An 11,663-nucleotide genomic window follows, 5' to 3' on the forward strand; every position below is an offset into this window, starting at 1 on the left:
TGCATGAGGGCTAAGGCAAATTTTTCCAAGTTTGGGTACCGAGTTCTGGCATCTTTGAGGACTTGGCTAACATAGTAGACGGGGCTCTGGACTCCTCTTTCTTCCCGAACAAGGGCGGAAGAGACGGCTTTCGGGCTGACGACAATGTAGAAGGACGGAGGCTCTCCGGGCTTTGCTTTTGACAGAACTGGGGGTTCATCAAATGTTGTTTAACTTTTTCTAAGGCTGTATTGCACTCCGGGGTCCAATCTATCAACTTCTTGTTCCGAGCACCTTTCAGCAGTTTAAAAAATGAGATACATCTTTCTTCAAGCTTTGGGATAAACCCGCGAAGGGCTGCGAGGTACCCTGCCAATTTTTGAATATTCTTATGAGTGCGGGGTATCTTTATTTCCATTATAGCATTTATTTTCTCGGGGTTTTCCTCGACCCCTCTCTCGCTGACCAGGAAACCAAGGAATTTTCCTGAGGGGACTCCAAATGCACACTTCTCCGGGTTGAGCTTCATTTTGTACTTGCGCAGATTGTCGAAGCACTCCCTGAGATCCTTTATGTGGTCTTGGGCCAAGATCAACTTAGAGATCATGTCGTCAATGTAAGACTCCATGATGCATCCCAGTTGGTCCTTGAAGATAATGTTCATCATCTTCTGGTAGGTGGTTCCAGCGTTGATGAGTCCGAAAGGCATCATGATAAGGGTGTAGACCACCCGGTGGGTGATGAAGGCTATTTTAGCGATGTCCTCCGGATTCATGCGTACTTGATTGAATCCCGAAAATGCATCCATAAATGTCAACATAGTGTGTCAGGAGGTTGTGTCGATCAACAGGTCAATATTGGGGAGTGGGTAAGAGTCTTTTGGGCATGCGGAGTTGAGGCTTGTATAGTCGACGCATATTTTCCACTTCCCGCTTGGCTTCTTGACCAAAACAACATTTGTGAGCCAGTCCGGGGACTTGATTTCGCAAATGATATGGGCTCTGAGTAATTTCTCGACTTCCTCGTCAATGGCTTATTGTCGCTCTGGGGCGAAGTTTCTTCGCTTCTGTTTGATTGATTTCTTTTTCGGATCTACGTTCAAACTGTGCATCATAACTGATTGGTCAATCCGGGCATATCCTCCGGTGCCCATACAAACACGTCGGCATACTTTTTTAGCAGCTCTGTGAGCTCTTGTTGGAACGTTGATTCTAGGCCCTTTCCGACCTTCAATTTTCGGGTGGCGTTCCCGGGTTCCAACTCTATCTCTACAGTCTGTGCAAGAGGTTCAACCTTGGTCTTTTCTTTTACTTCTATGAATTTCTGTATCCGGGCATCCGCGTTGGTTACGATGTACCCCGAATCTTCTATCATGTTGACATCCAGCTTCGGCCTTTTACTGAGGTGCTCTCGATGCTTCTTTCAGCTTTGTCGCTTGGGTAGGGTCATTGCCTTCTTCCTGTTATCGGGCTCAGTTTTTTGCTGTAATATCCGGGACATAGCGTGTAATTATTTTTATTAATAAATGATTATTATGTGATTATTTTGTGATTCTTGGGTAAATTATCTGATGATTGGTGTTGATTTGTGGATATTTATATGTGATAAAGTATAGGTATGTTAATTTTATTATGTCCATAATAAAATATAGATAATTAAGGTATTTTTCTGGTAATTTTTAGAGTGTTATATAATTTTATATTGATTTATGAATTTATTAGTTATATTCTGAATAATTACAAAACTATTTTATAAAGCCGGGAATCGTCCAACTTCAACCATTTTTATGTTTTAACAACCCGAAACTCTTCTAAAAACTCTTACCTAACCTAATTTGATAATTCCAGACATTTTTCGTGTTTTGACTTTTTCAATCCGGAGTACGGTTTGACTCATACGCGTCCTGGCACAAGATTTTTGATACGATAATCATTTCGATAAATCAACAAAACCCGTATTCTCGAAAGACGGGATATTATTTCATTATTGTCATATAAAGTATTTATAAAAGAATCCCGGTTGGGATAATTATCCAATACGGGTATTAAATTGGATCATTTTTGCAGTAACTTAGCGGCTACGTAACTAATTTAACGATCCAATACGAACCAATATTCCATAAATATAAATAGCTTTTTTCTTATTTCATTTTACTCATATATTCATAGTCAAACAGTAAAAACCAGTAAAATACAGAGAAAACCCTAATTAAACGTTACGTTCTTCAAAATCAAACGCACAAATGAAGGCGTTACCAAACTCCGGGGGTCTGGCTTGGGCTCCTTCTTGGGCCTTGGCTTCTCTCATTTCTCTAGGGTCTAAAATAGTTGTCCCAGGGTGGGGTTACCTGGGACTACTGGAAGTAGTTGGACTATCTATCTGTTTGAACCTCTTACCTTTTCTGTGCGACGAGGGTCATTCCGGGGACTCCTTATCGTCACTGATTCTTCTGTTCATTCTCATATACGTGAGGAAATCGTTTTCTTTGATAAATTTTGAGGTTAGTGCATAGGCTGAGGTAAGGCTTTTGGGTTCTCTGTGGATTAGGTCCTTGACATAGCCCTCGCAAGAGACCGGGTAGTGGTTTCTCCAAAAAATATTGACGGCCTCTTTTTCTTCCAGGTTGGAGAGTTGGTTGACCGCCTCTTGAAACCTTTTGATAAACTCGGGGAGCGTCTCTTTGCTCCTTTGCTGGATAGTTTCCAAGTGGCACATCTACAGTTCGTCCATGCGGTTAGCCTGGAACCTTTTTAAAAATATCTCTCGGAAATCCTTCCACGAATCGATGGTACGGCAGAGATTCTGCGGAACCATTTTTGAGCCTCTCCCTTCAGTGTGGATGCAAAGAAACGACATCTTATGAGGTCATTGTAATCATAGATATTTGAGATATGCTCAAAGTAGTTTATGTGCTCTTTGGGGTCCACGAGCCCATCGAATGAGTCAAAGTTGAAATGTTTAAGGCCAGATTCCCTGGGAGTGGACCCCAGTCTTCTGATGAAGGGGGTGGTTGCTGCTCCAACTTCCATGGCCTCCTCGACCTTTCTCTTGAGGTCATGGAGAGCCTGGGCCATCTACTCATGTTTAGATTCTTTTTCTAGCTCAAAATCTGAGGAGACATGAACCCTGCATGTCTTTCTTTACATCTTTGGCTCCTCTTCTTGGACACTATTTTCAATGTTAACTTTCGCCTGGGCTTCTTCTTCCTTTCGAATATGGTCCTGGAGCGAGGCCCTTTTAATTTCATCCCGGGCATCCTCTTGTGACCTTTTCAGGTTTTTGGCAATTTGGTCTAGAATCGAGCCTCAATATTCACCGGAATGCTCTTCCTGATCCCCTGGGCGGGTTTCGGGCTCCCAGTGGTTCCTTTCTTTCCACAGGCTCACAACTGTCTGAATCTGTTCCGGGGTCATGCTTCCCCAAAGGTTTGCAGAAGTCTCAACATATTTACGAGATGCTTTGTCGATAGTTATTCTCTAGTCTCCTAGCTGGAGCTGAGACGAAGCGCGAGTTATGGGGGGCTCCTCTTCTATCTCTTCCATCTCTCCATCCCTGGGCGGGATGACTGTGGGTTGAACCATTCCCGATATTGCTGTCTTACTCTTCCTTGTGGCCATTTTCCAGAATAAAATAGGCGAAAATACCACAAATGTAATGATGCGTATAGTCTTAAGGTATGATCGGTACAAAAAGAAAGTTTAAAAGAAAGTGGAGGTGTTAACCTTACTGGGGTGTAAATCTTTCCGATTCTTGGGGTAGAATAGCATGACTGGAAACGACACTACTAAACCGGAGGTTCGCCCTTCCTTCTAGGGCCAATGATAACTCTTGTTAGGAGCAATTGATAATATCATCATAAACTATCAGAAGTTCACATCAGAACTTATATCAACTGATGATGATATCAACGGATGATGATATCAACGGATAATGATATCAACGGATGATGTAATCAATATTTGTCACATTAGTTGATCTTCGATAAGGAAAAGGAAACATGAACTCAAGGAGGTGAAGGAATTTATCTCAAAAGCATTGTATTAGGTTTCCTTGTTAACAGAATAGGATTCCTTATACATTGTTCAGTTGTTCTCTATATAAAGCACATATTAGGTTCATGCTATAAGCATTGAGAACATTGTTTTATCTTTTGCATAACCTAGCAGCTCTCAAGGATATTTGTTCATCCTTTCGAGAGAGTACGTTTGTAATCAGTTTTTATCTGTTAATATAAAAACTATTGATTCTGTTGAAGCTTTGTCAAATTGATTGTATTAATTATATTCACCCCCCGTCTACAGTTAATTAAGGGACTAACAATTGGTATCAGAGCTTGCTGTTAATATATAAACAGTTTAAGATCTGAAAATCAATCTACAATGGCAAACAAAGAAGAAGAACGACATAATCCCAAAACGCCAACCCCAGCCACATCACAGATGAGCAGCAACATGAGTAGGTATGACGCAATCAAGGTGTCAATCCTGAAGATACATGAATATCCCATCTGGAAAGTTAGGATGACCATGTGTTTGGAAGCCATAGATCCTGAATATCTAAACAGGAGTTATGATGGTCCTCATAAACCAATGAAGCTAGTTGTTTCTGTTGCAGGAGAACCAGAGAAGATGATAGACAAAGACAGGAAGGACTATACTCCTGAAGATCTCTCATCTATTATGAAGGATGCAAAGGTCAGACACATTTTGCACATTAGTCTTGATAGTGTTATATCCAACAGAGTTATTGGATGTAAGACAACAAAAGAGATATGGGATGCTTTTGAGGTAAAGTGTCAAGGTACAAATGCTATCAAGAAGAACAGGAGGACAGTACGTACTGAAGAATATGAGCACTTTGACTCAAGAGACAGTGAGTCCTTAATTGAGATCTATGACAAAACTATTCTTTTGATTCTTTTTATCCCGAAATAATGAATTGAGTTCGTATAGGCATTTTGGACGATGCTATTGAAACCTCCCTTCTGGCTATATTTTCTGTTACTCTACCTATTTCATAAAGCATTCGACCTGGTTTAACAACAGCTACCCAATATTCAGGGGATCCTTTCCCCTAACCCATACGTGTTTCTGCGGGTCTTATTGTAACCGGTTTGTCTGGAAATATACGTACCCATATATTTCCACCGTGGCATGCATTTCGTTTCATTGCTCGTCGACCTGCTTCTATTTGTCTAGACGTGATCCAAACAGGTTCAAGTGCCCGAAGATCATATTTACCGAAAGAAATATGATTACCACTAAGATTTTCCCTTTATTCTTCCTCTATGTTGTTTATGGAATCTGGTTCTTTTGGGATTATAGTTGATGGTTGGTTCTGAATTCCATCTCTACTACAGAACTGGACATGAGAGTTTCTTCTCATCCAGCTCCTCGCGAAAAAGAAAATTTTCAAAATGTCTATTTTTCATCTGTATATCTTTCTTTTTTAGCTAACTAAGCATTTTAATATTTATATTTTTAAATTTATATTTTTAAATATCATATTCTTTTTTAAGTTCTGACGAATATTCATTTCTACAACGGAGAAGAAGAAGATAAAGTTTTCACGGTCGAATATTGACTCTTTTCGTCACTATTTTAGTTGTAGGGTTAACTCATGACTTTTATTTTCCCAATAAATGAAGGAATTAGTCTCGGGTTTGTTTTGCCATCCTGTTCAATGAGTCTGTTTTCAATAGATTTGGATTCATAGGTTCCATCGTTACCATCGCTTCTTACTTAATGGTTAGGTCTGATTTCTACAACGGAGCTCAAAATGAAATTTTTTATTGAGCCAATTTTCTTCGTCTTTATTGGCTCGAAGCTCTTATTTTTTGTTCTATGAACTGATTCATTTTTTTTATGAATCCATATTACTTGATGCTTCATTACATTGCTTTTTTATTTTTTATGAGATAACTTATCAACCTTACATATTGGATGGAATTTTATATCGTTGTTTTTTCTCCCTTTCTTTCACCGTTCCATTTATCCACATCTTTCTTCTTCGCTTCACAACTTAGAATCAGATTTATTTTTCTTTTGTTTACACAAATAAGATTTCAGTTGCTACAGTGATATGACCAAAATATTATATCATAACTGGTTTTTTGGATCCAGATAATGTAACAGATATAGGAAATTACATTGGTGCGTTCATTGAGTATGATAAGAACAATTTTGTGGGTGTTTGGTGAGATTATCTTCGAGTTAGAGTTGCTATTAAGTTGGAAAAACTTCTGAAACAACTTATGAAACTGAAGAAGAGTGAAACAAATTGGTGTTGGGTAAATTTTAAGTTTGAGGGGGTTCCTATCTTTTGTTTTATATATGGCATGATTAGCCATGGGGAGAAATTATGTGAGTGTATCTTTGATACACCTACTGATCAGATAGTGAGACCTTATGGGGTATGGATGTGTGTTGAGCTAAGTAGAAAAAACCATACTATTGGAGCGAAATGGTTGAGACATGGAGGCGGTATTTCGATGAATTTTCCGGCGGAGGATAAGACAGGAAACAATACGTCAGGAGAGGCCGATATTAATGTGACAGTTACACGTGATCCCAAAAATTCAGGGATTGAAGTACAACAAAAAATGGTTGTGGATAAGGAAAGGGTGAGCGTGAATCTTGGTGTGGGCGGGGACTCGGGAGTTCAAAACATAATTAGTAAGTCTGATTTGGTTTTAAATAATATTAATACAGGGGAAATGTTATTTTAAATTAAACTGATTGACTATTTTTTGTGGATCAAAAAAGAAGAAGGCTGGAGGAGCCCATAATAGATGGACCTAAAATTAGCCAGGCACAAGAAAATGATGAGATGACAGAGGAGCTCAGTAACTTAAACCATGATCTAAAAAATTTGTTAATCGCGGATGTTGCTATGCAGCCCCTCTAGTCATTATGAGTACCCTAAGCTAGAACTGCAGAGGGGTGGGGCTCTCTGGTAGTGTTCAGTTCCTAATCGATGTTGTCCATTATGAAAAGCTCATTTTTATTTTTCTTTGTGAAATGATTGCTCGTAAACAAAAGATGGAATGGTTTCAAGCTAAGTTCGGATATGAAGGTATGTTTGTAGTGGAACCTTCAGATAGGAGTTTGGGTTTAACTTTGTTTTCGAAAGAAGGAAGCCAGGCAGTGGTTCGTAATTTTTCTTGAAACTATATAGATGCTAATGTTTGTGTCGATGGTTTGGGATCTTGGCGTCTTACAGGGATTTATGGTGAGCCTGATAGAGCTCAAAGGTGGAAAATGTGGGACTTACTGAGGAATTTATCACGAGATGCAAATCTCCCATAGTGCGTGATTGGTGATCTAAATAACGTCATGTCTGAAGAAGATAAGAATTGAGGGGCTGCATACCCTCACAGTCTAATTGATGGTTTTAATGATGTTATTTTTTATGTTGGTTTGATAGACATGAGTATTGTGTGACACCAGTTTACTTTTGAAAGAGGTCGTGACACGGAGGGGTGGATGGAAATTCAACTCGATAGAGCTTTGACCAATGGCGTTAGGTTGCCAAAGTTTCCTATGGCCAAGTTATATACTCTCGAAGGGGCGGGGTCTGATCACAGTCCAATTTTACTGGTTCCTCATATGAATATTCCAGTTGAAAATAGGTTTCGTTTCAGGTTTGAGAATGCCTAGCTAATGGAACCGATGTGCGAACAGATTGTTAAAAATGGTTGGAATGGGAATGTCACTTTGAATATCCAGCAGAAAATTCAGGCCTGTTCTGATAAGCTGGGTGCACGGGGGAAGGATATCACGGGGGATTTTTTTGGCCGAATTAAGAGATGTAAGTCAGATATGAGGAGGTACCATGGGGGAAGGGATACAGATTCGAAGAAGCGATTTGCTGAGGCTAAGAAGAGTCTAATTTTTATCTTGAACCAAAGGGAAGTGTTTTGGCGCCAACGTGCTAAACAGTTATGGCTGCAGGCTGGGGATAAAAATAGTAAGTACTTTCACGCTTCACCGTCAAAACGGAGAAGAAATAATCAAATTCATAAGTTGCTGAAGGATGATGGCCAATGGTGTGACTGGGAGTCGGGGTTGAATGAGTTTGTTTTCAGTTATTTTGAAAATTTATTCACTGCCTCGGAACCAAATTGGCATAAGGTTATTGACTTTATCTCTAGAACAATTTCAGGTGCGTAAAATGAGGAGTTACTGAAACCTATTGAGGCAGCGGAGGTTAAACAGGCGTTATTTCATATGCATCCGGCCAGTCCCCCGGACCTGACCGAATGGCACCTGTTTTTTTCCAACGACATTGGCGTACAGTGGGTTCTGATATAATGGATTTAGTGAAGAAGTTTTTCAGAGATAGAGAGTTGAATGTTGGTTTAAATTCTACCAAAATTGTACTGATTCCAAAAAAGAAAATCCGGATTTGATCACAGATTTACGCCCTATATATCTTTGTAATCTCTTGATCAAAATCATAACGAAGGTGTTAGCGAATCGATTGAAAGATACTTTGGAGTCAGTTATCTCGCCTAATCAAAGTGGTTTTATGCAAGGTCGACTCATTTATGATAATGTAATGGTTTCGTATCAGGTCATGTATTATTTGAAGAGGAAGCGTAGGGGTAAAGGAGGGAGTATGGCGCTGAAGATTGACATGAGTAAGGAATACGATAGAATTGAATGGGGATATTTGGAAGTTGTTCTCTTAAAAATGGGCTACAATGACTTGTGGGTTTATTTAATAATGCAACGTGTTCGTTCAGTTACGTATAATATACGTATGCTAGGAAGGAGATAGGGCCAATTTTTCCTAGTAGAGGGATCAGGCAAGGTGATCATTTATCCCCTTACCTGTTATTACGTGTGTTGAAGGACTTTCTCCACTAATTCGAAGGTATGAGCAGCAAAAGTGGATTCAAGGGATTAAAATTTGTAGACAAGCTCCTAGTATTTCCTATATGTTTTTTTGCGGATGATAGCTACCTCTATTTCCGAGCTTATGAGGAGGAAGCTAATCGACTACTTCAGCTGCTTCAGTTGTTTGAGAATGCCTCGGGCCAAGGTCAATTTGGCAATATCTTCGATCTTATGCCAGGTGTGTTACATATGGAGGAGGCAGGGGAAGATAGTAAATATTTGGGGCTCCCTAATATGATGAATAGAAATAAAATGCAAATATTAGGGTATTTGAAAGATAAGGTCAAGAACATAATTTTGAATTGGGATGGCATATTAGTGTCTCAAGGTGGTAAAGAGGTTCTTATTAAGTCAGTGGCGCAAACTCTTCCCACATACGCTATGAGCGTATTTCTTCTACCTCTCGAGATTACAAAGGATATAAAGCGTATAATTTCAAAATTCTGGTGGAACTCTAAAGGGAGTGATTCGAAAGTTATTCATTGGATGAGTTGGGATAGGTTATCAAGATACAAGTCTTCACGTGGTATGGGCTTTCGTGATTTTAGAGACTTTAATTTGGCCATGTTGGGTAAACAGAGGTGGAGGTTCATGACTAATCCTAATAGTTTCGCCACGAAGGTGTACAAAGCTAAATACTTACCTAATTGTCATTTTTTTAGAAGCTTCGTTGGGTAATAATCCCAGTTTCATATGGAGAAGCATTATGGAGGCGAAAAAGGTTGTGGCGGAAGGTGTTCGATGGAGAGTTGGATCAGGCTCTGAGATTAATATCATTGGCCAGACTTGGTTATTGGATGAGAAGAATCCTTATATTACGTCGAACTCTCCTACTGTGCTGGACAATAAGGCTTCGTCTCTTATGTTTATGGATGGTAGAAGTTGGGATGAAGAGATTCTCAATGACCTTTTTAATGCACGAGATCAGTGTTGTATTAGAAATATCCCAATTGCTGAGAGTAACGAGGCTGATAGTCTATACTGGTACAAGGAGCTTCTGGACATTATTCAGTTCGCAGTGCATAAAGATTGTTGCAGGACCATAAAGAAATTTGGAGACAAAGGGATAATAGCAGTTTCTGGAGGAAGATTTGGCAGCTGAAGGCTCCTCCTAAGGTTCCGAACTTTGTGTGGTGATCATTATCATTCTGTCTTCCTACGATGGTGATGCTTCAACGAAAAAGGGTGAATGTGCAAAGTACTTGTCCAGTTAGTCATTCTGTAGACGAGTCGATTTACCACACTATAGTCAGGTGTCCTTTTGAAGTGTATTGCTGGCATATGAGCAGGTGTGATATGGGTTGGGGTGAAGGGGAAAAGTTGTACCAATGGTGGGAAAGAGTTTTGTTAAATGAAGATAAAGACAAATATGCAGAAATAGCTTACCATCAGTTGGGCAATTTGGAAGGCCAGAAACGAGTTAGTTTGGAACAACAAGTATACTCGTGCTTATGTAGTGATAAAAAATGCTAGGCAATATTATACACAATGGAGATTTTCCCAAAGAGAGTTATTATGCACTAGATTTCCCAATACTGTTGAGGGGGATGATGCTTGTACTTGGGTTAAACCACAGGAGGCTAAAGTTAATATATCGGTGGATGTTGTTACTTTTGATGAGTATAATGCTACAGGTTTTGGTATGATAGCTCGAGGATCTTCTAGCGAAATGATTTCTGCAAAATCAGTTTGTGTGCATAGCTTGTTTCCTCCGGAGTTGGCAGAAGCTCTAGATATAAAAGAAGCTCTTAGTTATATTCAAATGCAAGGATGGAAGCATAGTATATTGTTTGGTTGTTGTTCAGGCCATTTGCAGTTGAGTGCAGATGGTGTCTCCGTTTGGACATGTAGTGATGCATTGTCATCGAGTTTTTAAGGATTTAAACACGGTTGAGTTGTATTTTGTGAAATGTCTGGCTAATATGGCGGCTCATGCTTCAGTTAGAGAGTCATATTTATATCCAGATCGAGTTTTCGACAGGAATTCTGTTCCTAGCCGATTTGATGTTGCCTTGAAGCTTGATTTCCAGAATTATTGAAATATTTCTTGTTTGTCAAAAAAAAAAGGGGTAACTATCAACTTGATAACACACCTCTAGACGAGATCTATGAAGTTCTAAAAACTCATGAACTAGAGATGGGGCAAGGAAGCAAGAGGAAATGATCAAAATCTAGACCAGTTGCACTCAAGGTTGAAAAAAAGCCAAAGGAGAAAGTTAGTAGGAAACGCTACTCTAAAGGAAAAGCCATGATTGCAAAGTCAGATACTGAATCATCAAATTCTGATGATGACTCAAATACTGATAAAGAATCAGATACTGATAGTGATCATAACAACAAATGAAGACATGGATCAAATGGCTTCCCAACTGGTTAAAAACTTCAAGAAGATGGTCTACAAGAACTTTAAGAAAGGGAGAAGATTTTCCAGAAAAGATTCCAGTTCCTCAAACTCTGATAAGAGGAACAACATAAAAAATATTAATTGGAAGGAATCAAGATCTAGAAAACTAGATAAATCAAAATAGAGATGTTTCAACTGTGATGGATTTGGACATTTTGCAGCTGACTGCAGAAAACCCAGAGCTGAGAAGAAACAAGCCTTGATCTGAAAGAAGAGAAACTGGGATGATTCATCAGATTCAGATGATGGAGTCAATTATGCTCTCATGGAAAATGCTGATGATGAGGCTGAAAATTCTAAATTAAAGGTACCTCAGACTATTCTTGCTTTTAATACTAATGATATCTATGAATTACAATTATTTCTTAAGACTTTACATG

General features: G+C 39.2%; 1 protein-coding gene across 1 annotated transcript; it reads left to right on the top strand.

The window, feature by feature from the left end:
* The first annotated feature begins 2,221 nt into the window (after positions 1-2,221).
* LOC141660221 (uncharacterized) lies at positions 2,222-9,981 on the top strand. The gene is made up of 10 exons (XM_074467185.1): positions 2,222-2,479; positions 2,602-2,712; positions 6,374-6,601; positions 7,428-7,577; positions 7,662-8,142; positions 8,277-8,356; positions 8,446-8,740; positions 8,835-8,856; positions 8,942-9,450; positions 9,542-9,981. Exons 1-10 carry the CDS (start codon positions 2,222-2,224, stop codon positions 9,979-9,981), a joined length of 2,574 nt encoding a protein of 857 aa, XP_074323286.1.
* The last annotated feature ends 1,682 nt before the right edge of the window (positions 9,982-11,663 follow it).

This window comes from Apium graveolens, chromosome 5 (assembly GCF_009905375.1).
Source record: "Apium graveolens cultivar Ventura chromosome 5, ASM990537v1, whole genome shotgun sequence".
Lineage (NCBI taxonomy): Eukaryota > Viridiplantae > Streptophyta > Magnoliopsida > Apiales > Apiaceae > Apium > Apium graveolens.

What these genes read in the sequence shown, in the direction of transcription:
- LOC141660221 (XM_074467185.1), top strand. Translation starts at nt 2,222, where the DNA reads ATGAAGGCGTTACCAAACTCCGGGGGTCTGGCTTGGGCTCCTTCTTGG. An exon ending in ATCACAGTCCAATTTTACTG is followed by an intron (nt 7,578 to 7,661) that starts GTTCCTCATATG and finishes ATGTGCGAACAG; the next exon opens with ATTGTTAAAAATGGTTGGAA. An exon ending in TTCAGTTACGTATAATATAC is followed by an intron (nt 8,741 to 8,834) that starts GTATGCTAGGAA and finishes CGTGTGTTGAAG; the next exon opens with GACTTTCTCCACTAATTCGA.